This window comes from Phoca vitulina, unplaced genomic scaffold (genome assembly GCF_004348235.1).
Source record: "Phoca vitulina isolate PV1807 unplaced genomic scaffold, GSC_HSeal_1.0 scaffold15, whole genome shotgun sequence".
In the NCBI taxonomy this organism is placed as follows: Eukaryota; Metazoa; Chordata; class Mammalia; order Carnivora; family Phocidae; genus Phoca; species Phoca vitulina.
The window spans coordinates 24,557,963-24,585,306 of record NW_022589718.1 but is presented as its reverse complement, the minus strand read 5'-3'; the positions used below and the strand labels follow the sequence as shown (position 1 = coordinate 24,585,306).

Here is a 27,344-nt window from a genome sequence, read left to right as displayed (position 1 = left end):
AAGATTGTTGTTGTTGTTTAAACACACTTATTAAAAGTGATACTCTTTTACTGTATACAGTTTTAAAATCTCTAGAATTAACTGACAGAAATCTTCAAGTTAGCCAGAACTTAAAATGTTCTAGTAGGAAGGTATCCACGTTATTAGTAAATTTTTATAATAAAGTAAAACTGTATTATTATGAAGTAAGACTATAATATTATGAAACTACAATAATTATAATTGAAAATGTTAGAATCTTGCTAGAGGTCCAAATGCAATTCAGTATAAAGCTATCTTGGGTGAGGATAGTGTCCATGGAATTTCTTATAATAATGCAGTTTCACTAAAGAGTTTTCCATATAACATGAGTCTCTTTAGATTTGCTTATGTAAAGTGGAAATTTTGTTAAGTAATATAAATCATGCCAAAGGATTTGAGTTATATGCTCAAAGAAGTTTTTTCCCTTCAAAATTAAAAGGAAAATCTAATGACTGTAACCCTCAGTGGATTGGCTTCTCTGTATGCATCCTTTTGGAGTTGCTACATGTCAAACACTAAAGCCTATTCTCTAAAACCACCATTGTCATGGGTAATATGATCAATCTGGTTTATAGCATCGTGTGTAGGAATGGTTTTTACCCATTCATTGGTTCTTCCAAAAGAGTGCAGAACTATTTCACTTTTTGAACTTCTCTCACTATCTCCTGATATGTTCACAATTTTGAGTCTTAATATATGTGTGTGTAACAGATGAAATAACACTTGGTGAGTCATACCACACTTAAACTGCTATAGATGAAACTAAAAAAATCAACTCTATAGGCTACCTACACAAAATCTCCTCGTTAATGAAATTCTCTCTCAGACATAGCAGGAGAGGAAACTACATTACACATGTTTCTCTGAGGAAAATGTGATGAGTAAGAGCAAGAGCCTGAAAAGGGGAGAGGAAATATGTTACTAATCTGGATTATTTAGAGTAGGGAAAATTAACTTAAAACAAGAGTAGTTTTTTTTTCCCTACGGAATTTGGTGGCAGACAGATGACTGCAGAAAATCATCTTAGTTGTTTTGTGTCTTCATCTTTCAAGGCATGTAAGGTTAAGGTGTTTGACTATAGGCCAAGGCTCACCAACTTTTGTTGGTATACGTTCCTTTTTACTTTCTCCAATTGTTAATCTGTTAGGGAGGGAGGAGCTTGAAACATCAGTTTGTTGCTGCCTGGTTTCTACAAAAGAAAGGGACAGCACTTAAACCCCAAGACACTTAATATTCTAAGAGAGAGCATTTGGTTATTCAGAATAGCATTGAACATCTTGGTCCAAATGAATTCAGCCCAGAATGCTAAGGGGAAGCTGTTGATGAAAGAGATCACTAACTCTAGGTTGGGTTCCTTGAGGAATTAAGGAGCAAGGAGATGCAGGAAGGATGAGTGTCAACAGTGGAAAGGTGTATTGGTGGTGTGTAGGCCTAGCCAACTCAAATTCCTACCCTGGGCTAGGAATGTACCCAGAATGTGCAGATCGGGCCAGGCATTAGATAAGAAGGAATGGTGGGGCCATGGTGGCATGGAGAAGGCATGTTCCTCCTTAAAGCCACCAAATTAAAAATAAAATGAACTCAGTAGCAAGCAAACAAAATATATCTATAATTGCAAGTCCTCTGTGGTACTCAGATGGAGAATATGATTTTGAATCATGGGAAGGTGTCATATTTTAAGAACGGTGCCAGAAGATGGGGTTCAAGAGTCAAGTTATATCAGAAAACAGAGGCAATGGAAGCTACTGGTTGACCTGTGGATCTGGAGTCAGACAGACTGGGGCAGGTCCTGTCACCTCCCTGGGCCTCAGCTTCCTCATGTGTAAAATGTGGACATTAATAAAACCCATCTCCTAAAGCTCGTAAAAATTAGGTGTGGAAATGTAAGTACTTAGTCCAGTGTCTGGTGTGTTGTCATAGCTCTCAATAAATGAGTCATTTTTTTAAAAAAACTGAAATGCTTGGAAGGCACAGGAATGCTTTGCACAAAGCAAAGAGCAGGGTAGAGAGAACAAAAATATGAAACTGTCATATAGAAAAGGGAGAGAACTTCACCTCTTTTGCTCTGGGGGAAGAATATGCAGAAGTTAGGGCAGATTATGACTCAATATTATAAATACTTTCTCATAATTAGACCCGACAGTGGCTTGAGCTTTGCAGAGCTGCCTCTTAAAGTAACGGAGCTCTCCATGCCTAAGTGTATTCAAGAAGTCACGCACATTCATTGGTTTGGAGGTGTTGTGGAGGAGATCCTTGGTGATTTCTAAATTCATATCAGGCTCCAAAATATGCTCTACTGTTCAATCCCTCAAATATTCACATGACATACATTAGTCAGATGAAGCAATTGCCTGAGACCTGATCAACTAATAGCATAACAGACCAACGAAGAAGAAGTTGTGGGACATTGGTTGGCCGACCTGACGGCATACCTGAGTGATCTGGGCTGGTATTGATGGGATTGGTCTAGAAAGCTCACTCTATATTCTACACCTTTCCTATCATTCCACACTGTTGACATTTGTTCATGATTCTGCTTTCTGTAACTTATCCATCTCGATCCCATGGAGCAAAAGAGATGAGTTTTCTTCTTCTTCTTCTTCTACATGACAATGAGACAAATTCTCCTCTGAGTCCCCGACATATGTGCTGCAGCAGCTGTGAAAGTAAGGCTTTGGCAAATGATTGATTATGTTATTTCATAATAGAAGGGTCGAGCTTATCTTCCTGAAGCAAAGGGCACAGCGTTCACAAATGCCAGGGAAAATGTTCAGGGTGTCGCTTTTGCTGTCTTTTCAAAGCTTCTGGCTTCAACCTTCACTTATCTGACATTGAAGAACAATGTGACGTTTTTAGCAACAGGATTATCTGTTCCCACAGTAACAGAAGGGGAACACACCTCATTTTGTGTTCTCGCTATTCATAACTTTGTAAGAAGAAAACTGAAACATATAAAGTTTATAAAGCAGTATGTTATCAAATACAGAGAGAATCAAAATGCCTAAAGGTAGGTTGCTGTTTTCTTCTTAAACCCATGGTCAGACTTTAATAAAAACAACAACAACAAAAAAGTAAATGAAACTGGTAGGACGCTGAAGTTTTCCTTTTCAGTTCTCAGTGCAGAGAGTTTTTGTTTATAATAGAGCCTATATCGGGCTGATTACAGCTCTCAGCGTTTAATGAGAGGTCTTGCCAAGAATGTGGAATGTAAGTGTTTAAAATGAAAAGGTCACCATTATGAAAGGCCATTACATGGAAAATCAAACTTAAAAATGACATATATCAGAATAGGCAAGATGTGGAAACAACTTGGATCGGTAGGTGAATGGATAAAGAAAATGTGAATGGATAAAGAAAATGTGGTTAAAATGCCCCAGCATACTTCAGCTCTAAATGTGGTTTCTAAATAACAGTGGAATGTTATTCAGTCTTAAGAAAGAAATCTTGTCACATGGATGATCCTTGAGGACATTATGCTCGGTGAAATAGCCAGTCACAGAAGGACAATTATTGCATGATCCGAATTACATGAGGTATCTAAAATAGTCAAACTCAGAGAAGCAGAGAGTAGAATGCTGGTTCCCAGGGGCAGGGGTGGGGGTGGGAAGATGGGTTGCTGTTGAACAGGTATAAAATTTCAGTTATGCCAGATGAATAAGTCCTGGAGATCTGCCCTACAACATTGTGGCTGTAGTTAACGATACCGTATTGTACATTTTAAAATTTGTTAAAAGGGTAGATCTCATGTTAAATATTCTTACTACCAAAAAAAAAAAAGTCAAAACTACAACAATGTTAGGCCACCTTTTGAAAAAGTGCTATAAAAGACAATACACTGTCATCTTGGAACAAACTGCAGGTCAGATGAAATAAACTTTAATCCACTCATAAAAAACGTATTGTTGAAAACAATATATTTCCTTTTCCCAATCAGATACAGAGTTTGGAAAAGGGATACTAATTTATTTTTTATTTTTTTAAAGATTTATTTATTTGAGAGAGAGAGAGAGAGAGCGTGAGCAGGGGTGGGGGCGGGGGCAGAGGTAGAGGGAGAGAGAATCTCAAGGAGAATCCACACTGGGCGCTGAGTTGATCCGGGGCTCAGTATAAGGAACCTGAGATCATGACCTGAGCCGAAACCAAGAGTAGGACGCTTAACCAACTGAGCCATCCAGGTGCCCCAAAAAAGGATATTATTAAAGAAAAGACAACAATGACTACATATTGAGGGATTATTATGTAACAGGCACTATGCTGAATTCCTTATATACGGTATCTTACTCAAACCTCACTCCAGTGCTATGACATGAATGCCATTAGTATTCCCATCTTACAGATGAAGGACTGAGACTCAAGGATGTGGAATAAGTGGATGAAAGGGCTTACAATAATCACACCTTGAAAGGCTGACTTTGCAATTGCTCTTCTCCTCGTCTCTCTTAAGCCCAATCTGAGAAAGTCTCTGTCCCCACTACTAAGTCAAGGGTAAGTTAGCAGGGCTCATGGTACACTTGTCCTATCAGCAGTATTTGTGCAGTTAACCGTCCCTTCTCCATACACTTTCCTAGCTGGGCTTTTAGGATACCACATGGTCCTGGATTTCCTCCTTCCTTAGCGTACGCTCCTTTTAGTCTCCTTTGCTGGTTCCTCCTCTTACTATGGTGATGCTCTTGGGCTCAGTTCTCAGGCTTCCTGTTTGCTTTGTACTCACGCCTTGGTGATCTCATTCTGTCTCTTGCCTACAAAAACCATCTATAGGCTGATGGCTTATATCTCCATCCTAGACCCTTCATCTGAATGTCAGACTCCTATATCGGACTTCATACTTGACCTCTCTATGTGGATATCTAATAGACACTTCAAACTAACCATGTCCCAAATGGAACCTCTGATCTTTCTTCAAACCTGCTCTACCCTCAGTTATCCAGTCTCTGTAGACAAAGGATGGCAAATTCCGTCCTTCTCAGTTGCAAAGACTCAACAACTTGAAGTCAATCTCAACTCTTCTCTTTCTCTCATGTCCCACATATAGCCAGTCTGTTAGGAAGTTCTCTTTTCTCCATTTTCAAAATACATCCAGAATCCGATTTCTCACCACCTTCATTGCTTCCACCCTGCTTCGAGCCACCATCATTTGTCACTTAAATGGTTGCAAGAGCCACCTGACTGGCTTGCCTACTCTCCTTCTTGCCCTACTATAGTTTGTTCTCAACTGAGTTGCCAGAGTGATTCAGTTAGATGATGAGTCAAAGAACAATGTGGCAGCTCAGAATCTCCCAATGACTCCCATTTTTATTGAGAATAAGAGTTGAAATCCTGCAATGGCTTGCAGGGATTGCTGTCATCTGGCCTCTGTGGCCTCTGACTTCACCTCTGCTTACTCCACACCTCATTTTCTCCCTCTTCTTCCACTGGCTTGCTTGCTGGTCCTCGAGCAGCCCCAGCATACTTCAGCTCTAAAGCCTTGACACTAGATGCTCTCTCTTGCAGGAATGGGCTTCCCCCTTCAAAGCTATTCTGTCTTCTCAATGAGGATTCTTTGACTATCCTAAGTAACATGAACTCTGCTCCCCAGATCCCTGCTTAACATTGCTTAGTTATTTTCATAATCTCCTTCTGTTGTAGGTAATCTACTTATGCAAGTTTTTATTAATACTTGCCCCTCCCTGGCAAGATTCTAATTATCAATGGTTTCGAATACAGCTCTGTGACTAGAACAGACTTGACTCATAGTAGATGCCCAATAAATAACTGTTGAATGAAAAAAATATCTTAATTTGTGGATCATGCTGATTCTCTGGAGATTATGTAATGAAATCAACTATCTCCGGTCAGCATGGATAGCGACAAAACTTCTAAAAAGGAAGTTATCAAACTTAAGTTTTCAAGCATAATAAAACCATTTAGAAGAACCAAACTATGCTAGGTGAGTAACCTGAGTTGTTAACGTGGTGGTGTTTGCTCTGACTTCTCCTACCCCTGCTTCCTGGAAGCAGGTGTCCTGGGACACAACTAAGTTTGCTCTCTGACACTGGCAGAACCCTGTCTGTAGTGTCTTGATTGTCCTCCCCACCTCATGGAATTGTGGAAGTTATTAATAAATGTAAATAAGTTGTAACAGTGCCTGAATATAATAAACTCTTAGTATTTGTTAGTTGCTATTATAATTATTGTTGTCATATTTCATAGGGGCTCTCAAAAGATACTACCTTAATTCAAAGAAATTTCTCTAGTGAATTGATTTTGCATATCACAATTAGCTGATGAAGGAGATATTTTAGTAGAGGTATGAAATCACCCATTTATCTTTTTAATTATCTAAGCTTAAGCTTTCTGCTTTATAGGTGGGGGAAGCGATGGAGTTGAACTGAAATATGTTTATCCTTAAAGCTTATGCTCTTAAAACTATGCCATTTTGCAAAAACCAAGAAGAGGAACACATTTCTCTTCTAAATGATGAATAAAGGTCAGCAGAACTACACCATGAGTGAATTTTACATATAGGGAAATAAAAAATTACTTCCTAACTGTCTGGGTATTAAGGATTGATGAAATACTTTCTGCAATAAATTTTAAGAGGTAGAAATTGGTCAAGGTTCAGCAAAAATGAATATTGAGCTACAAAGGAATAAATGCTGGTTGAATTAAGATACATGTTTCCTGCCAAAGTGAATTATAACTGTTAATTATTTTAAGAGAATTTGTACGTGTAAATAAAGTAAATCTAGGTACTCAGAGGTCTGGCATAAAAATATTACTGTAAAACTTAAAAGTACTTTGAATGCTGAAGTGGTTTGCAGAGTCTTAAGTGATAACCAATTCATCAATGACTTCTAATAAATACTTAGAAGGAAAAAATTTAAAACATGATTTCTGGATAAAAGATCTGTGTGTGTGTGTATATATATGTATACACACATTGATATATATTACTATTTTTTAAATTAAAACATACCTAGAAATTTATTGATTAATTTAGTAGGGTTCTAAATAGGAAGATGAGGAAGATGGTTTCTTTCTCCTTTCCCTTCCTGCTTGGAACTACAAAGCATTAGGTTATATAAGAAGGCCAAACCAAAAGAGTTAGGGTCTCTACTGAACACCTGTAAGAAGAGATTGGAAAGTGTAATGTACCACCCGGCAGTCTGAGGACTGAGAGGCCGCAGCAACTGCAGATTTTTGTCTCTCTTGCTGAAGAGGTATCTTTGTAGTCTCTGGAGAAAGCTCAGGTAGCTGTTTGTGGCTTTCAGGATCATGTCCTGAAACGGGGTTTATCTGAATGGAAAGAGATGCTGTGTGTATCTCAGGCACTGGGTTAGGGGGTGGTGAGCAAGGCCTTTTGAGAAATGATGGGACTTCCACAGATTGGGAAAACTGTGGAGTATTAAAGTGGACACGACTTCCTAGATCCTGGTTATGGATTAGTTTCAATGTAGAAATTCTTCGAGTCTGAGAATCTTGCATGTAGTCCTCTTGTAGAAATGGGGTGCTGATATCAGCATTTGGTAGGGGACCAGTGCTGGCAGCTGGTGGTAGCGGGTTAGTGATTTTTTGTGTATATGACACAGTTGTGTTAGATTCTTCTGAATACACAATTGTCTGGTTGGAGTCATCATTAGAATACATAGTTCCCTCAAGAGGTTTTTTGTTAGTAAAGTACTTTGTACAGGAAGGAGTGTGTGTGTTAGTTACTAATTGGTCTAAAATGTCACCCTTTGTGGGATTGGTTATCAAAGAGCTACACAAGCTCTCTTTTCTGGGTGGTGGAAAGGGTGCCTGGATTGCCAAAAACATCCGAAGAGAGAAATAATGTTGAAGGAAAAACAGAGAGAAAGTCAAAGTTAGTCATTATAGAAACCATTACCCTTAAAGAAAGTAAAGCAATGTCATACCTTCTTATTATGCTACACATTTTGTTGGCTAGATGAAATGATCGTTTTTATTCCATTTAGAATGCATTTTAATTTATTATCAATAGTTGCTCTCAGGGAGAAAAGAGTTTTTATAGAGAATACATTATGAAGTTTGTCTCCATCTATATTCTTGAAAATTATGTTAAAATGAACATGTGTTCTCTTGGCATGTTTTTAGACCTTGAGGTATATGCATATTTTTAGACTTTGAGGTACAGGTACTGTATATTTAGTCACATTGTTTTGATAACACTTTTCACGTTTGGGGCACAATTTGACTAATATCTCCAACACAGAGTTCTTTTAGTTAATATAATAAGCAGTTGCATAACTCATGTTTATTGAATAAATAACATATTGCTGACCTCATAACTTCGAAATCCAAAGCATCAGCTAACAGCTTTTTAAGAATTAAAAAATAATTGTAATCATTATGTTAGAAAGTGATCTACCTTTATGAACTGAATTAAAAATAAAAACCCACAAACCCTGTTTTGAACTTAAAATGTGTCTTCTATGTCGTAAATACAAGGTTGGCAAGGAATACAAATACAAAAGCAAAACATATTAAAGATAAAACATGTATCTAAATATGCACCTGTTACTAGAGAAGAGGCTCTAAAGCGGTAGTCTGATAACCATGCTTTAACATAACACAGTAGACAAGAGTGTGCAGGATTACCTGAGTTGGTGATTTTTTTTCTTGTAAGTTTGGGCGAACGCTTCTAAAACCTTTTGCTGCAAGAGAGGAATATGTAGCATCTCCATTCAGTGTCTCTTGATTTCGATCATTGTAAGATCTCCAAGCTTTTATTAAGGGAAAACAAATTGGATACAAAAATATCTACATTCACTTTTAACATTTTTTTGGTAAAATTTATTTTTATTTCTAAAATTGAAGATTTCTTTTTAGAAATTAAATTTAGTTTAATAGACATAACTGTATATGCAATTGAAGCTTACTACGAGGTCAACAATGTGACTACGGATATGTTAAGAAAAACTCACAACAAATGTAATGATTATTCAGAATAGCTTTTCTGTACCTGAGTCTGGTGACTGAGAATCACGCCCTAAAAGAAAAAGAAATGTTGAAATTAATACTAGCAAACAAGCAATGAACAATCCAGTAAAGATCATTTGGCAAAAAAGCCACATCCACTTTTTTTTTTTTTTTTGCAAACATTATCTCATTTCTAAAACTCTAAGTAAGTCAAATCTACTAAATGGGAGGTTTGTGCATTTATTTTTATTTCAATGAGATTTTCATTCATTAAACATAATATGTAATTAACACGTATAACAAACACTGATTTTTTTCCTTCAATAATATTGCAACCATATAATTCTATCTTATTATTGCTCAAGCTGCATATATGAATCTTAAAATATCAAATTAAAGGATCAAAAGGTATCTGGTTTGTAAGCAGTGACTGTTTCTTCAAGCATTAAATCAACATCGGATACTTAGCTGTTAGTGCTCTGGTGTTACTAAGCATACTAAACTCCTGTGTTAGATAGTGATCGATTTTTTGTAGTTTGCACTTAATTTTTATACTTTAAGAAAGTGTACTTGTTTCTACCATATTATGTGATATTTTCAAATCATTCTCTACTCTAGATTTTGAGTTTCCTCCTTATTGCCATTTTAAAGTCATTTTGTATTCAAATATGAAAGAGATGTTACAATATATTCCACTGTCTTGCAGTAAGCTGTGGAAAATGAGTTTCAGTATTAAGAAATTGCTTTTATAATGCAGTTGGAAAGTGGCTCAATGACGTATTTACTGTCAGTTTTATTCAAATTATACATTCAAGAATCTTCTGTAACTTATGCACACTTGAGGCAATTGGTTTGTATTGCTTGGTTCTTTTATACCACATGGTCAACTTCACATAGAATCATAAAGCCTGAACTTTAGAAAGGACCTTGGGGGTCATCCAGCCTGATCTTCTATCTAATCCTAGACTCCCCCCACAGGGTCCCTGAGACCATTCTTAAACTGCTGTATTTCAATGCCTAGTAGAACATGAATGTTACATGTAAAAGGGACTCTTTATTTTCTTTCTAATGTTTATGGGATATTTTGAAATCTAAACACATGAATTTGGAGTGATAAAAATGAGTTGAGAAATGAGAGTTTGACTTTTAGATAAAATATTTGATATTCTTTCCAAATCAAAGGAAGAAAAAGAAATGTGAATTAGCACAGAGTACATTACCATGTCTCCAGCTCAGGTGAGTTAGAGAACACTAACAAATCTTCATCCTTTATGATAATAGCTAATATAGTGTGGAATTTATCTCTAACGAATTCAAAATCAGAGTAATAAAATAGGTACCGCAAGTAAAAATAGCTTTCAAGAGTTCTATGTGGAATGCTTACTAGACTCTATTTCTAGGATTTAATGGAAGCAGAAGTGATTGAAATTCTCTATCACTTAAATAATAATGAGGACTCTATAAAGAAAATAAACAGGGTAGCAATACAGAGCAATCATTAGAATTCTGCTTTGGGGCACTCAGGGAGAGAGATGTCATGACCACCCGCATGTCACATACTGTTTGTGGACAAGGAACACGTTTTGGGACTTGAGGGAATGGCAGTGAAAAGGGAAGCAGCATGAATAATTATTATTTATATTATAATTATTTGCTTAAGAATAGGGATTTTATTTCACTCTTAGTTGGATAAAACTGAGCTCATAAAGAAGGGTGTGTGGTTATATGCGGGGATGGAGGTGGCGTAGACATGGTGTAGAGGAGGAAGGTGTATTGACTGAGCAGATTTGAAGGACACTTGAAATAAACTCCCTTTAACTGATAGTTTATTCTTCTTACTGGTGACCACACTGGAGATTATGAAACCCACAGTGGGATAAACATTAAGTGTGAGACTCAGAGGACAGTCACTTTGGGCTCCACCAGCGGCTTCTCTCTCCCGCTGTACTGGGCCCAAGGATTTCCAAATGAAACTGTACCTCTGCTACAGGAAATATGGGATATTAATGATGGTAAGCTTTTTAAAACTATACTCAAATTAAAAAAAATAATAAGGATGAACTCTACTGAGCCCTGCTTAACATGGTAGACACAAGTGTGTAGAATTATGAGCAAGGAGAAGGGAGAAAAACGGCCATGGATTAAAACTTCAGGATGAACCCATATTTTAATGAGTCTTAAGTTAATGATTAAAATCTACTGTTAGGTGGGTGGTCTCTTAAGGATACTCAAGTGTACAACGTTTGTTTCTTTAACATAAAACCAGTTATAGATATTTAATACATCCAGTCCTGATTTGCTATTTTATTATAATCCTTCAGAGGCACTGAAAGATAAATACTATCTCACATGACTACTATTAACCATAGACTGCTTTTATTTAATTTCTGCGAAGAAAGCTTAGGAAGGGAAGACAAGTGTGATTTGGAGCAGGTAACAGAAAACATCCTGGAACCATGGCAAGTAAAGAGAATATCAGTTAAAAAAAAAAAAAAAGTCTAGCATGCAAATGATTTGGCAGAGTCATGGCAAAAATGGTTTTGTCCAGTAGTTTGTTCACTTCTGAAAATTCTAAGGATCAGAGCCTTTAATTCCTGGCATTCTTTAGTTGATGGTCATTGCTTCTCTGAAAATTTAAGAATGAGTAAATGGGACAAATTTATCATTCCCTGGCTATTTTGCATGTGAATATAAATAGGGTCTGTGAGAATTAAGAACTATCAGCACTCTGCACTGGTACAATGAACATCCCCCTCCCAGGCAAAAGGTGGTGGACACCTGTCACAGAAGTTGGCAAGGCATTCCTGGCTCAGTTTGGAGATTGGGCTGGATGCCCTCAAAGGTCCTTTCCGATTTTATGATTCCAACATCACAGTTTTTATGTAGCTGTGTTTGTGGTAACTGTTACATCATAATCTTTACTCTGAGGTTTTATTTAAATTCCTCTTAACTGGTATGCTATATTAGACATTATAAACTATACTTTTCTTGAAAATTATGATGATTTTAATTCTTATAGCTCCTTTCTTTAGAGAGCTCAAATGCTTTCCAAGAATTAATTAAACATAGTAATTCAAGTCAACTAATTGCATGCCTACTGTATTTCTAAGTACTGTGATAAGATTTTTTATTTCTTTTTTTAATTTACTCTTATTTAATTATGACAAATCCTTCTGAGTCTGGGAAATGATTAAGTTCTCAGAGAGGTAGGAAAATGACAAATGAATTCTTTTTTTTTTTTTTAAAGAAAGGAAACTTGAGGTATAAACAGATGAGATTTCCCAAGGGTATATATAAAACACATGGGTGGTGTTGGCCGGACCCAGTCACCAGAGCACACCAGTGTTATCTTAGACTGCCAAGTGTTTTGGTAAAATGAAATGGTCAACATAGTCATTGCTGTGGTTTTAGCTTGGGTTGAAAACATCACGATGTGCTATGAATTGTTCACTGGACTTTACCTCTAAAGGGTTGACAAAGACACACTGATTTAAGGGACTAATAATTGATGACTAGCAGTTCATACTGACTTTGTGACCTGAGGGAGGACAGAGGGAAGCTGAGAATCCTTTGTGGAGGTGGTCTTTTACTTATAGGCTGTTTTATTTTAATAATCTAATGTAGTAAATATTTACTAATCCCCCTTTGATTCACAAAAAGACACTGTGTCAAATAAGTTCTTGTGAAGGCTATCGTATAATGAAAGAGCCATAAAGAGGCTGATTTCTTTCTTCAAAATGTAATTAAAACTTTCTTGAAAAGGGGATATATCTTATGTGTCTAATTAATACAAAAGAGATCCATTTTTCATGTAACAAAAAACAAAGTTCAGGGGACTTCATTCTCTAGAAATCTTAGACCAAGTGATATAAAAGTTTAAATGGTCCAGAGCCATTACATACTTTTACTACTGAAGATTATTTCATTTTCCTAAAGTATTAAATCTTTTGTTATTTTGATTCTGAAGCATTAAAATTTTTCCACTAAGCTGAGTGATATGCAATTGGTATTCTAGTTTTGACTCTCCAGAATGGCAATCTCTATTTCAATCTACTGTTATTTCTTTCGTGGTTACTTTTGTAAATCATAACAATTTGGCATTGTTGAAATAGTGCCACGTTCCCTAGACGGGCCACTCAGATGGTCCACATCTGAATAACTTGGGACGGAATTTTACTTGGTTGAAATGTCAATGATATTTGTGGTTCGGCATTCCAATTACCTGCTGGCCTTAGAATTCTATTTATTTAATCTGTTTGTTTGTTTATTTTCTTTTTCCCTTCATTACCATTTCCCTCAGGTATCCGCATTTGAGTTTTTCTAACATGTTTCCATGTGCGTACACACACGAACAAACATGTACAAATACGTATATAGAGATTTTTCTTAACCAAAATGATATTATGCTATATACATTGCGGTGCAGTTTGTGTTTTTTTAAAAACGCACCATATAATGGAACTTGTACATCAAAATCCATTTAAACTTGTACATCAAAATCCATTTGTGAACTGGACGTGGTGGTGGGTAAGGGTGGGAATTCTACACCTAAAATCATGTTTTTTTTTTCCCTCACCATGGCTGGCTAGTTTAGGATCAAAGTGGCTTTAACCAAGGACATCTTCAGTATTAATTAACTACTAAATTGATGTGTGTAAAAGACACTGCTAGGCACAGTGTGAATTAAAATTATTTAAACACTCTCCATCTCTCTCCAACTTCTCCTAAACCCACAAATATTATAAATAAAAAACAAGGAACCCTCCACTAACCAACCCACAATCAAACCAACTAACCAACCAGCCAACCAACCAACTAGTCATGAGAGGGTATGGGCCTATTTCAGGGCCTCCAGCCACTGGGGTTGCAGGGTTCACTTTGATCCTTCACAGCAGTAACCCCTCTCGGTGCGGACTGAACCCACAGGCATAGGTCATAAAGAGACGCACCTCAGTGGATGCCGAAATAGCACACTCCCAATTACTTTCTACAGATACATACATATAGAATCTGTGGGTATGTGCTAATCTTAACTGGACCAAGATGTTTAAAAACTTTACATTAGAAGGGTCTTTGCTGATTGGATTAAAGGAAGCTTTAAGGTCTTTTTCAAAACTAATATTTTATCACATTGCTTGTGACCTTTGGCAAAGAAGTGAATTAATAACAATTCACTTTCCTGCAAATCCCTTTTCCTGCCCCCATGTGTACCCACCCCCCCAACAGTTTTTAGGTTAAAGAAGAACAACTAAAGCCCCTGTTAGTTATCGTAACTAAGTATTATATTAATTTAGTTCATGAGAAAAAAAACTTAAATAGTTAATTAACACTTGCAGTTGTTCCTCAGCACATTTTTGTGTTCCTCAGCACATTTTTGGCAGGTGACTGTGGTTTTTAATTAGTTTTTTTGAATTTTTTTTTTTTAAATAAGATATCAGTTTCCTTTGGCTTTTTATTTTTAGAACAAAAAAAGCCAGAAGGGATAGGAGCTATTCTTGAGACAAGAAAACTAAGAACTTGTAGGGCATTCGAAAGGTATTTACAGCTACTTTCATCATCCAAACAAGATAACTCTGGAAAGAGAGAAAGGTCAGATTAAGTCATTCGATTGTGACATTCTGTGAGTTGGTGATATTATATATACCTGCAGCCAATAGGTTTGGAGAACTTTGAACCCTCTTCACAGATGTTAATGTAACAGACATGGTGGCACGTTTGCGAGCACACCCACCGCTATCTGAAAGCAAAAAAATGACACAGCAGAAGCCACAGCAAAGGAGAAAAGCACATGCAGTCTCATGCATTCTAAGTGGAATGTGCCAGACATCCATGAGGAGGATGAACAGTCAGGGTTAGTAACCATGGAATACATCTGAAAATTTCACACCCGCCCCAAGCCAGAACAAAAAGAACCCGGGGTCTGTCTTAGAAATAGATGCCAATGCTTTAGTAAAAACACAGATTTTATACTTAAGATTTTATGGGTTTTCTTTAATGAAAACACAAATATAGAACTCAACTTTGTTTATACCACTTAAATTCAATTCATATTAAATTTATAAGCAGTGTGAGTAGCTTTTAAGGTTAGGGACAACCTGTCTTGACTCAATATTGAGAGCTATGGTATGACCTATTTTGTATCCATCATTTAGGTGTTGCTGTATTTTAACTATTTATGATTCCTAAAGGTAGCTGGACTCAATTCTTGAAGTAAAAGTTGTTAACTGATACAGGCATGGTATATTTGATGTATAGGGTTCATAAAGAAACATGTATTATTACAGAAATTCTCTGTCTTCTCGTAGTTATTATTGTTATGGAAATAATTGGCTTATTTGGAATCAAAGGCAATATTGATATATACAGTATTGAAATGACCAGCGTTTAAAAAATTATATTGTTTTTATGCTATTGAACAATATGTATATGAGGATCTATACGCTTTTACTTTAAGCAAATCGCAATGTGAGATAAAGTAAGTGAAAAGGCATCAGCTATTTTAATGTGATATGAGAATTTAGACTTCTAAAATTAGAAGGTTCATGTGCTATTTACGAACAGATTCCAATTTCATTCCCACATTCCTTTGTATATGGAATGTGCAATAAATAGTTTTGCTCATTCCCCTGGAAGGAAAACAACTGAAATTGAATTCTTTTTGAAAGTCAGAACAAGAAAAACAAATAAAAAAACCACCAATATGATAACATAATCATTATATATTGCCACATTGGTATTCTCATTTTTCCCCTTTTTCTTTATTTTTTTAAGTATCCACTTTGTTTATTGGAAGTGAGGGAATTTAAGAGTGCTTGGAGCTACAATTTGAATTAATTCCTGGTCAAATCACAAGCAGTAAGCTCAGTAGAACTTAAAATTGGTAGAATGATTCTCATATCAAGATATAATTTCTTAAACATATGTTTAAAATAACAATTTCCTAATGCAGACAATAATTAATACAGAAAAATGATTGGAAGTAACAGATGTGAATTCAAATAAATCAAGATCAAACATAGAAAGACACAAATGGTAGAAGCATACAATACTAAAGATATCTTTAAGAGAGGCACGAATAGGATTTTAGCAAACTGCAAAAAAAAAAAAATAGCTACAAGAGGGGGAGTGTTTCAGATAAAATCGAGGTGATGTCAGTGAATACGTGGTCTATAGCCGCTATCGAAGGTCTAAAAGGACTGTGTGGTGAAGGGTGTTGAAAGTGGGAACTGACTTCTAAGAAATTTTATTTTCTAGTTCTTTGAACTCTGAACATCTGAAAACCAGCAGGAATGGGAAAGAAAAATTTCACAATGAGGAGTTTCAGAGTCACCGGTTAAACATGTGATTCCAAAACGGTGTGCTGAGGCACCCATCAGGAGGTTCCCAAGGGCTTGGGAGGATATTTAATGTCCTTGAGGAGAACACAGTGATACCTATCAGACCCTGCATGAACTACTAGCCTGAGCCACTTCCCATTTTCAGCGTAATAGATTGAGCTGTCTTCCTTTACGTGATAACGCATCTTTGAAAAGCTGAGTTTTGGTGATCACTATGGCAAAGAAAATAATTTTGGACCAGTAGAAGAGAGCGGCGAGGTACGCTCAAATTCCATGATCTGAGAAGTTTTGGTGTGTCCAACAGGCACACATATCCTGTTAGTAAGTAACTATGGTTATAAAGAATAAGATAAAATGATTGGTTTTTTTAATTAAAGTATATTATTTTTTTCAAATTGCTTCTCCGTTGGTAGAACATAAGTACTTATTAAGTTGTCCACACCTACTACTTAATGAATAGAACTGTTAGGTATTTCTTTTGGCTTGATACTAAGATATCTTGGCACCGTAAAACAAGAAAGGGTAGGAACCTCTGTGTTAAACAATTTCTAAGCAGTTCTAAGACCTACACAAAATGAATGGAGAGTCAGTCTTTATTAACAGTTTAGTACAGAGCTCCCCTCGAAAAGTTGAGACGTTTGTGAAATTGTTAGAAGAGAAAAATCTATTCTATTCTGTTTCTACTTACTTATGTGTTGATACTGTCTGTTATTCCTTGAAGGTATTTTTTTAAGATCTCAAAATGAGGATACTGTCCTGCACACGCAAGATCATCCTAGAGAATCCTGACGCTGTTCTCATCTTCACACTCATTCATGGCCTGCAAAGTGGCGCACTTTTGCATCCAGCTGTAGGCCTCCTAGGAGCTGTTTCCAACTGCTGGGAAACACTCATGGGTAAATCACACACTATGCATTATTTGATGCCTTTCTCTCCTTCCTTTCTTTTTTTTTTAATTTTATTTTATTATGTTATGTTAATCACCATACATTACATCATTAGTTTTTGCTGTAGTGTTCCATGATTCATTGTGTGTGCATAACACCTAGTGCTCCATGCAGAACGTGCCCTCTTTAATACCCATCACCAGGCTAACCCATCCCCCCACCCCCCTCCCCTCTAGAACCCTCAGTTTGTTTCTCAGAGTCCATAGTCTCTCATGGTTCATCTCCCCCTCTAACTACCCCCCCTTCATTTTTCCCTTCCTACTATCTTCTTCTTTTTTAACATATAATGTGTTATTTGTTTCAGAGGTACAGGTCTGTGATTCATAAGTCTTACACAATTCACAGTGCTCACCTCCTTTCTTTCTTTAATAGCTAAGATTTTCCTTAGAAAATAATGGTCCACAGGTTCTAAGAGTGGAAATATGGCACGTTTTGCATATTTCTATAGATTGTTTAGATACATTTGTATGAAAAATGAATCCCATTTCTTTGGCTCTTTTATAATGTATTCAACTAAAAATGAAAAAGCTAACTTAAAATAATATTTTTTTCAAAAGCTTTAGTGACTGACACATCGACATTGAAATACTAATATATCTTTTTAATGATTGATAGGTAGATAATAAAGACCAGTTTTATATACGGAAATTTAGGAACGAATCTCTACTTCATTTTGTAGATATAGCAACAGTGCTTTCTTCAATTTCCTACAGCAATGTTTATATATATATATATTTTAAGGTGGTTTGTTTTTATAGCAACATTATAGTATTACTTCGGAATTTTAAACAAAAGTTTCCAGTCACTTCTAATCAACTTGGTATGCATATGTTTGAATATTATATTTTATATGTATATACGTGTATAAAGTCACCCAGATAAGCAAAATAACTATGCAAATTAGCATTCCATATAGAGCTGAGCTCACTCCTTTTAAATGAGAGCATACTTTCGAGAGTTACATTCATGCTGATGGAGCAGTAACTTGGCTCAAGTACCCCCAAGACCTAAGCGAATGTACAAATTTCTCTTTGCCTACTTTGCTTTTAGGACTTGCATTCTATGACAAGGAAGATTAATTATTGAATGCATTGTAATGAATATGGCATATTTAGTATAATCACATATTATCCCTCTGTCATTCACAGCATTATAATATAAAGGCAAATCAGCACTCCACAGAATGAAGGATACTGGGAAGTTAGCTTCAAGATAAATCTGTGGGAAGATGCCTGAGGACAATCAGTGAATATTAACTTCCTCCTGTGGACATTCTGCTGGAGTGATGTTCACACCATGACTTCTCCTGTTCAGCTGTGTTCTCTCTATTCTTTTCGCTTTCTTCAATCCCTTTGCCTAATAGTATTTCTGCTTTCATTTCCCGCGTCTACCTGCCACATTTCCAATTGTCCAAATGCCTTTACTTGGTCCATTTCTAGGGTTATCATTTCTCTTGATTTCTAAGCTTTCCTTATATATTTTACTATGTCCAATATCCTCGTCTTGCCTGTTGCTCTCCACATTTATTTATTTATTTATTTTAAAGATTTTATTTATTTATTTGACACAGAGAGAGCACAAGCAGAGGGAGAGGCAGGCTCCCCGCTGAGGAAGGAGCCCGATGTGGGGCTCGAGCCCAGGATCCTGGGATCATACGTGAGCCGAAGGCAGACGCTTAACCGACTGAGCCACCCAGATGCCCCTGCTCTCCACATTTCTAACTGCATTTTCGGGGGCCAGCTGACCCACGGTTCTCTGAGGTCTCTGCTAAGGGGCAGCCACAGAATCATGGACAAAGACAAGTGACCATGTCTCCACACTTGATCTAGGGATTAGATATATTGGTTCTCACCAATGATTGTTAGTCCTCCCTTGGGGCATTTTGCTAACAACAAGAGACAGCAAAAAGGCAAGCAGCTTGATGTGAGAAAATATCTGGGACTACCCTTTCTACTTTGCCATGGAGTAACTGCCTAAAACAACTTTCCAGACATCACCTGTGGATAGGAAAGAGTATTTTTAGAACACAGGTTACAGAATTTCTGTGAGAGTTGTTTTACAGAATTACTTGGTAGAGAATATAACAGTTACGGGGGGGAAAGCTGAAAATATAAGTTAAAAGATTTCTACTGTGGAAAAAAATTCATATGTACCTAGCATGTGTCACAAACACTGTACAATTAATCTGTATGTGATACAGAGTTCAGAGACCTCAATGTTGTTAAAGCTAGTTGGAGATACTGTTCTCATTCTAAAAGCATAATGCTTACCCCTTTATGTGTATCGTGTCTAGATTAATTAAGCTGATCTCCTGTGAAGTTTGGCACTCTGCTAACACTGTTAACATAACATGTTTATAGAAAGGGAACTTTTAAATATTTTCTGCTAGAGCTATTTGCCTATGAATTTATCCTATTTTAAGTGAGAAATTTCAAATGTATGCATTAAATGACATGCTACCTTTTCCTAGAGCTTATAGGAGTTAATTTCAAGATACAGTTATAGAAAAGGGAGTAAGAGTAGATAGCAAAACAGAAAATTCTACATTTGACAGCCATAGGATTGGAGCACAAAAAAAAAAAAAAAAAAAGAAATCAGGTAATGAATTTAGACTAATCAGATCAGCAGAGGACTAAACTTAATGATTTGGGGCCAAGATGATTTTTAAAGACCAAACTAAAGAGTTTAAAACTAACAGAGACAGCATACCTGTATTCATTTTGACCTTGGAGGGTTTGCTATTAAAGTCTTCAGTTTTCCTGTAGAAAAAAAATGATGCATTAATTTGTTCACTGCGTGTGGAACTAAATATCAGGAAAGAGTGTTTTTGTTTTGTTTTTGGTGTACTTGTGCATTAATATCACATTATCATTGTCTTATTTTAAATCAGGGTTTAATAAGGTGGGCAGAATTTATAATTGTATTCAAGTTAAACTTCAGTCATTATTGGTTCTTGATCATAAACATAAACTTAGGTTTTTGTTTAATGGTGACCATTCACGGATGAAAATCGAGAGGAATTTTGTGAAAAATTAAATTTCTTTTACATTTATACTAACAGCTTTTCTTTTCTAAGCCTGAAGGGGTCACCTGGTTGGTAAGTATCCTCTTTTGGAAGGTACCCTGGTACTTTGAAGTCATTACCTTATATTATTCAATTTATTACATCATTTAATTTATTTTATTTGAGATCATGACCTTACAGTATTCAATATATTACTAGGTCAATGTATTGAACATATATTTTGAACAAACAGTCAAGGAAGAGGAGATTCACCTATTTTTTTCTTAAGACGTAGGAAATAAATAGTTACTACAAAACCGATTTCTGTTTCAGCATTAGATACTGTGTTTTTTCCCAATGAAGTGTTTGATGTATAACAATTGAGATTAATTCATTAGAAATGGTTGGTGGAATGTTGCTTGCTGTAGGAAAAAATTTAAGATATTGTGTATTATTTTCTGATATGTGAGATGACTTAGTTCTTTCCCTGGACTTAGATGACTTAGTTCTTAGCCCATTTTTAGAGTTTCTTACTTATCCACACACTGAGACCAAAGGGGAAGGACATGCTGTCATAGGAAGAGGCAATTCTTTTATGATTGAGAGCTCTGAAAGAAATGTTTAACCCCAGCCATTCTGCCTTTGCTCTTGATTAGGACCCGTGGTTAGATGAACATGAACTTCACTAGTCCCACACTTTCCGTTTCCGTGTACATTAGCACTCTAACATCTGATAATTTAAAATATTTATACATTATGACTAAGTGGGGATAAGGTTGAAATGAAAAAAATTTGTCATGATCTGCCAAGAAGGACTTTTTTTTTTTTTTTTAAGATTTTATTTATTTATTTGACAGAGAAGGAGAGAGAGAGCACACAAGCAGAGGCAGAAGGAGAGGGAGAAGCAGACTCCCTACCGAGCAGGGAGCCCGATGCGGGACTCGATCCCAGGACCCTGGGATCATGACCTGAGCCGAAGGCAGACACTTAACGACTGAGCCACCCAGGCGCCCCAAGAAGGACTTTTGATAAATATATTTCTCTTCAGTCTCTAGAAAAAGCACCAAATGAGCTCCCTGACTTTCTTATCTTTGCCAGGGTTCTTGCCCTCTCTTCCTTTCTGACCATTTCTCCTGTCCTCATGTTGTTGGCTTTATTCATTATCCATCGTTTCCTTTCAATATGGCCATCGAAGTTCACCTCTTATAGAAAGCCTGGTCTTGCTCATCACTACTGTGACATTATAATGATAAAATGTGAACACCCGCGGGGCACCTGGGTGGCTCAGTCGTTAAGCATCTGCCTTCAGCTCAGGTCATGATCCCGGGTTCCTGGGATCGAGTCCCGAGTCAGGCTCCCCGTCAGTGGGAAGCCTGCTTCTCCCTCTCCCACTCCCCCTGCTTGTGAGCCCCACATCGTGCTCCCTGCTCAGTGGGGAGTCTGCTTCTCCCTCTCCCACTCCCCCTGCTTGTGTTCCTGCTTTCGCTGTCTCTCTGTCAAAAAATAAAATAAAATCTTAAAAAAAAAAATGTGAACACCCGCTAAGTACAACGATACCTATCTTCTCTCCCAGGGTCTGTGAGAAATGGCAAAATATAATAGCATGGGAAAAAAAAAAACCTCTTAAATGACAGGAGACATAATTATGAACCAAAAGGAAAAGGATTTATTTTTAATGACTAGATTAAATTCCTAATACCTTGGTATTCAATCAATACTAAAGCAGCGAAGATAGAGAATGGATAAAATCACAGTAATGATAGTCACTCCAATTTATTTTTTAGAGCTATAAGCTGAAAACAATACAGATGATAGCCTTGTTATGTAGTGTTTTTGTGTCACCTGATTCTGTTGAGTGTCACATTCTTGCCTGAAGCTGCCATCTCTAATACTGAGTTACTAAATGTTATGGTGAATTTTACAGTAAAATTTCACAGGCCAATTGACTTTCCTTTTTTTTTTTTCTTTTTAAAGATTTTATTTACTTGTCAGAGAGAGAGAGAGAGCACAAGCAGGGGGAGCGACAGGGAGAGGGAGAAGCAGGCTCCCAGCTGAGCAAGGAGCCTGATGCGGGACTCGATCCCAGGATCCTAAAATCATGAACCAAAGGCAGAAGCTTAACCAACTGAGCCACCCAGGCATCCCAAAGGCCAATTGACTTTCAAGACTGAACGAGGGAAACTTTATTAGGATGAATTTTATCTCTGATTTTTCAGTGCATACAAGTAAGAAGCACAGGCTTCCCCCCTCCCCCGAATACACAGAAAAATGTGGCAGCTTGTAGAGGAACTCTACTTGGTAGGCTTCACATGGCCTGTATTGAAGATGCCAGTGAAGTCAGGGAAGAAGGCCGTGGTCAGTCCAGGAGCCTTGAGAAAGCTCCATCAAACGTATTTATTTTAATCTCTCGGTAGCAAAACTCTTAATATGTTAACCTTAAATGGGTAAAGTAAATGGAAAAGAAAAACCTCAGGGGATGTCCGTGACCAAGTCTGAGGCAACTGCTAAAACAAGAAGGAATAAACAGTCTCCAGAAAATGAGGACTGGAAGAACATTTCCCAAATTCTACGTTAGCACTCCTTTTCAGAACACGGTTTGTTTAAAACTGTCCTAAGTTTTAAAGCTGAATGACAAAGATCGTGTTTGCCTTGGAACAATATGGATTGTTAAAGAAAACATCAAACAGAAGGAAGGTCAACAACGCTCGGAATACAGAACCTGCCAATACAAAATCGTAATGTTTTCATGTAGAGAACTAATCGTCAGCATTTGTTGTTTGAATTCAAATGCTGATATTTACAAAACATCTGCCACTCAAAAAGAAAAATAAAATTAACAGGAACAAAGAAAGGTGCCACAGATCCTTGAGATTTTCATTTTTAAAGTGATGTATCCTGTTACTAATAAATGTAATTTGTGAGGTTTTTAAGCTTCTCATTGTTTTAGATGTCATAATGTGAAATGACTAACTTCCTAATCAGGCAAGACATTTTCCAAGTTGTTAAAAGAAGAGCCAGGGTGATTGAGCTTTCAAGAAGAACCTGAAATAAAAGGCTTCTTGAATGACTAATAAAAATGCATGATTCTATTTCCATTATTTGTACTAAAGCCGTTAATAAATTCACAACTGAGAACTCTCTTTAGACAGTTTAAACTAAAACAAATCTAATCTCTTTTGTTCTGTTCTGGAAAAGTGTCTTAGATTGTACTTACAGAACAAGCATAGATTAGTCAGGAAAGCATCAAATTCCTAGAGTGTTTGCATGCTACTAGAAGAGAGAGTATTTCAAGTATTCTCCTAAATTGGATGGAACAAGGGCCAAGACAATGAAAACCAATGATAAAATACAGACTACTTTGAACCTCAGCAAATAATCCACAGAGCAAAGAACTCTCTGTGCATTAGTGTCAAAATGAGTTTCCACAGGTGGTGTGGAGATGTATTTACTTAAGTTCAGTTCTTGCCAAGTCTTATATAAAAAGCAACTTTATATATATACTAATTTGTATATAGCGATCTATTTGTTTTTGTATAAGTCAGAACAGCTTTCATTTCCAATATGCATATGGCAATAGATTGGGTTTGCTGTTCATGCGTGGGTAACAATGTGACTTTGTGTCTGTAGCCTTTTAATTCAGCTTGCATTTCTTTTGATTATCTGACATCCATTTTTTTCTTATGGATCAGAACAGTCTTTATCCCCAACAGGCATATGACAATAGACTGGGTAATTTACTTTTGAATGAGGGTCCTAAGAAGATGTTTGATTGTTCATGCATAGGCACTAACATGATTTTGTGTTCATAATCTTATAATTCTGCTTGAGTTCTTTTGTTTATCAGGCATCCCATTCTGAAGAGAAGCAGAGGCAAAATCCTTTCCTCAAGTTTGGCCAAGAATTCTGTGTAAATCATTTTATTTTTGTAGACTCAAATTCAAGCACCAAGACCATCTATAAAACTATAGGACGACGTTTTAGCTCGGCTAATGAGAGAAGTTGCCCAAAAGATTTTCCATAGAAAAATTTTAATCCAATAATTGCTGGGGTTATTTTGAAATTGATCTATTCATAGCTCATATATTATTTAGAAGAAAGGAAACACAGTCTAAGTGGTAGGAAAACATTGAAGGGTGTTAGATTTTTTAGAGACACAGTTTAGACACAAGAATAAAAATGATGCATGTTGAGGCTATGCACCAGATTTTAACCTGAATTTACTTTGGAATGGATCATGTGTACCATTCTTTCTGGATAAACTACTGAGTGGCCAATGTGTGCCTCTCTCTCTGTCTCTCTCTCTCCCTGACAGTGGTAGGATTAGAAGTATTCTTGGGTGCCAAATTGTTTTACTTTTCAGTTACAATCAAATGACTTATTTTTAGGTTGATTACATTTATCTTTTCTGTCAACAGGCTGTTTTAAAATTTTCACAGGAAATACCCCAAGTAGATGATTTTGTCCTTTATAGTCCCTGAATCTAGGAACGTAAGAATTCACCCCAACCACTTTTCTGAATGGTTTCTCTGAATCGATGACAACTGGTAGATGACACTGACTCAGAAACTCCTCAGACGCCTCTGAGTGGGTGGTCCATGTCCTCATAGTTAATAGTGAGGGCATGATTGTCCATGCTCAGCATTCACGTAAGAACTCAAAATTCCTCCCAACATTCCTGAACTAACGGTGCCTGGGTCTTTATTATTCAGGAGCCAAATTACCCACAGCATTTATACATGATTGCTGGCATCAGAATACATTCAATATCATTTCTAGGAATAAAGACAGATCATCACCATGAATAGTGAAGAACAAAGAACTTGAGGCCATTATTTTTATAAGAATATATAATTTTTTTTTTTACCAAATTTAACCAAAACATTCTTTTATACCAATTTTCCTGATACCCGAAAAAACTTCCTGAGGAACAATAGCATGTTTAACATGGAAATTAACAATTTTCCTTTTGAGAATTTACAAAGCAAGCTGGTCAAAATACTTAACAGATTTTTCTTAAACACCATACTGGTTAGGGTGCCTGGATGGTTCAGTGGCTTGAGCGTCTACCTTCTGCTCAGGTCATGATCTTAGGGTCTTGGGATCCAGCCTCACATTGGGCTCCCTGCTCAGCGGGGAGTCTGCTTCTCCCTCCCCCCCGCTCTTCCGCTTGTCTTCTCTCTCTCTCTCATTCTCCTCTCCCTCTCAAATAAATACATGAAATCTTAAAAAAAAAAAAAAAAAAGACCATATTGGTTAGAAGAAGTCAATCACCTGGTAAATAATTTTCTTTCTGAAGCTATTCCAAAGCCTCAAAGTCTGTCACTTACTCTCTTACCTAATTATAAATAACTTCTTTTCACATTAAATGGTCATGTGATTGAATATTATTCTAATATCCTACTTTCATGGTATCTTTAACTTTTATATTGAGAATGATTATAGGATACATCTAAATACTTATAGATGCATCATTTTTTTTTTTTTTATCTAAAACAAAGTCATTTGTTCAAAAGTACTAGAAAAATTCCACTGGCTTCTATTGTGCAAAATAAAAGCCAAATGGGTTCCTAATGAAAAAAAAAAAAGCAGATTCCTAATGGGGATCTGATGAGTCAGGCACATTATCAAAGAAACAGGTGAAGAATTAATAGAATATAGGAACACATGTTATAGGTGAACTGAGTAGTGTTGGAAGGAAAGGTCACGGAGTAAGGCAGGCCTGGATTCAAAATGCAATTCTGCCTATTCCCAGTCATCTAAAGGATTTATACCAATGTCATTATCATCTCCTTCAACAGTAGCAATGGCAGCAAGATCAAACCTATTCCCTTCCCCCCTGCAGCAAATCACCCCTAGTCAAATTAGCATCATTCTTATTCACCCATATTTCAAATAGTTTGAGGCATACCTTTTGTCTTTGATTGAGTCTTAAGAAAATATTTTAGACTTCCCTGAAAATACCTAGGACATTATTTTATTGCTTTAAATTGAAGTGAGCATCTATGGTTTATTAGATTGATTTGTGCGGATTTTCCCATCTCCTAATTATCCCATCCCCAATTTAGCAACATGTGGGAATTGAAAAGGAATTCGTTCTAGGCAACTTTTCTTTCTTCCTTAAACAGAGCCTTCTTTTAACTGAGATTTTCTTTTTCCCACCTTGTAGTCAACAAAAGGAGATAGACCTAAGAAATAGTTGAATCAAACACTTGTCTCCTAGCCCAGCTAAGTTGCTAGTGAACCTAAGGGAAAGTAACACTTAAAGGGTGTGACAATTAGCTTCTTATAAATCCGTTGCTATTACCTTTGACAGCTTAGAGCCCAAAGGTGACAGTCAGAAGAAAGAGATGTCTATAAAATGTCACACAAAGAATTGTGTGACAAATTGCTGTGATAACATCCCAGTGATAGCCATTTCTGATTAGTTTCCTAAGTGAAAGTATCTCCCCTTCATTCCACCATCGTACAGAGTACCATAAATTTATATTTTGAGCAACAAATCTTTGATCTTTTAAAAGAATCACTTACTTTTCTAATTTGGAAGAAGTAAAGCTGCCTCAGTTTGTGCATAACGTGATACTATATATAGAAAACCCTAAAAATTCCACCAAATGTTAGAATTAATAAACAAATTCAGTAAAATTTCAGGTTTCAAAATCAATATGCAGAAATCAGTGTATTTCCATACACTAATAATGAAACATCAGAAAGAGAAATTAAGAAAACAATCCCATTTATAATTGCATCAAAAAGAAAAAAATATCTAGAGGGGTGCCTGGCTAGCTGTCAGTTGACCATCCAACTCTTGATTTCAGCTCAGGTCATGATCTCAGGGTTGTGAGACTGAGACCCGAGATGGGCTCCACGCTTAGCGTGGAGTCTGCTTGAGATTCTGTCTCTCCTTCTGCCCCCACCCCTGCTCATGTGCACATGCGCACATATGTTCTTTCTCTCTCTCTAAAATAAATAAATAAATAAATAAATAAATAAATAAATAAATAAATAAAATCTTTGGGGCGTCTGGGTGGTGCAGTCAGTTAAGTGTCCATCTCTTGGTTTCAGCTCTGGTCGTGATCTCACGGTCATGAGATCGAGCCTCTCTCTCCCTTTCCCTGGCCC

At 36.6% G+C, this 27,344-nt stretch overlaps 1 protein-coding gene across 23 annotated transcripts in view; it reads right to left on the bottom strand.

The window, feature by feature from the left end:
- The window catches only part of SORBS2 (sorbin and SH3 domain containing 2), a 347,266-nt gene that overhangs the window by 75,266 nt on the left and 244,656 nt on the right, over positions 1 to 27,344 (bottom strand). For 14 of the 23 annotated variants that reach the window (XM_032413609.1, XM_032413608.1, XM_032413610.1 and 11 more), the window contains 4 exons: positions 19,931 to 19,980; positions 14,582 to 14,674; positions 8,981 to 9,007; positions 8,617 to 8,741 (listed from right to left, as the gene is read on the bottom strand). In XM_032413609.1, the coding sequence (XP_032269500.1) occupies positions 8,617 to 8,741; positions 8,981 to 9,007; positions 14,582 to 14,674; positions 19,931 to 19,940 (255 nt within the window). In that variant the 5' untranslated portion in view covers positions 19,941 to 19,980. Of the gene's footprint in view, positions 1 to 8,616; positions 8,742 to 8,980; positions 9,008 to 14,581; positions 14,675 to 19,930; positions 19,981 to 27,344 lie in introns of those variants that run through there. The other 9 variants (XM_032413615.1, XM_032413616.1, XM_032413606.1 and 6 more) reach the window with 6 other exon arrangements.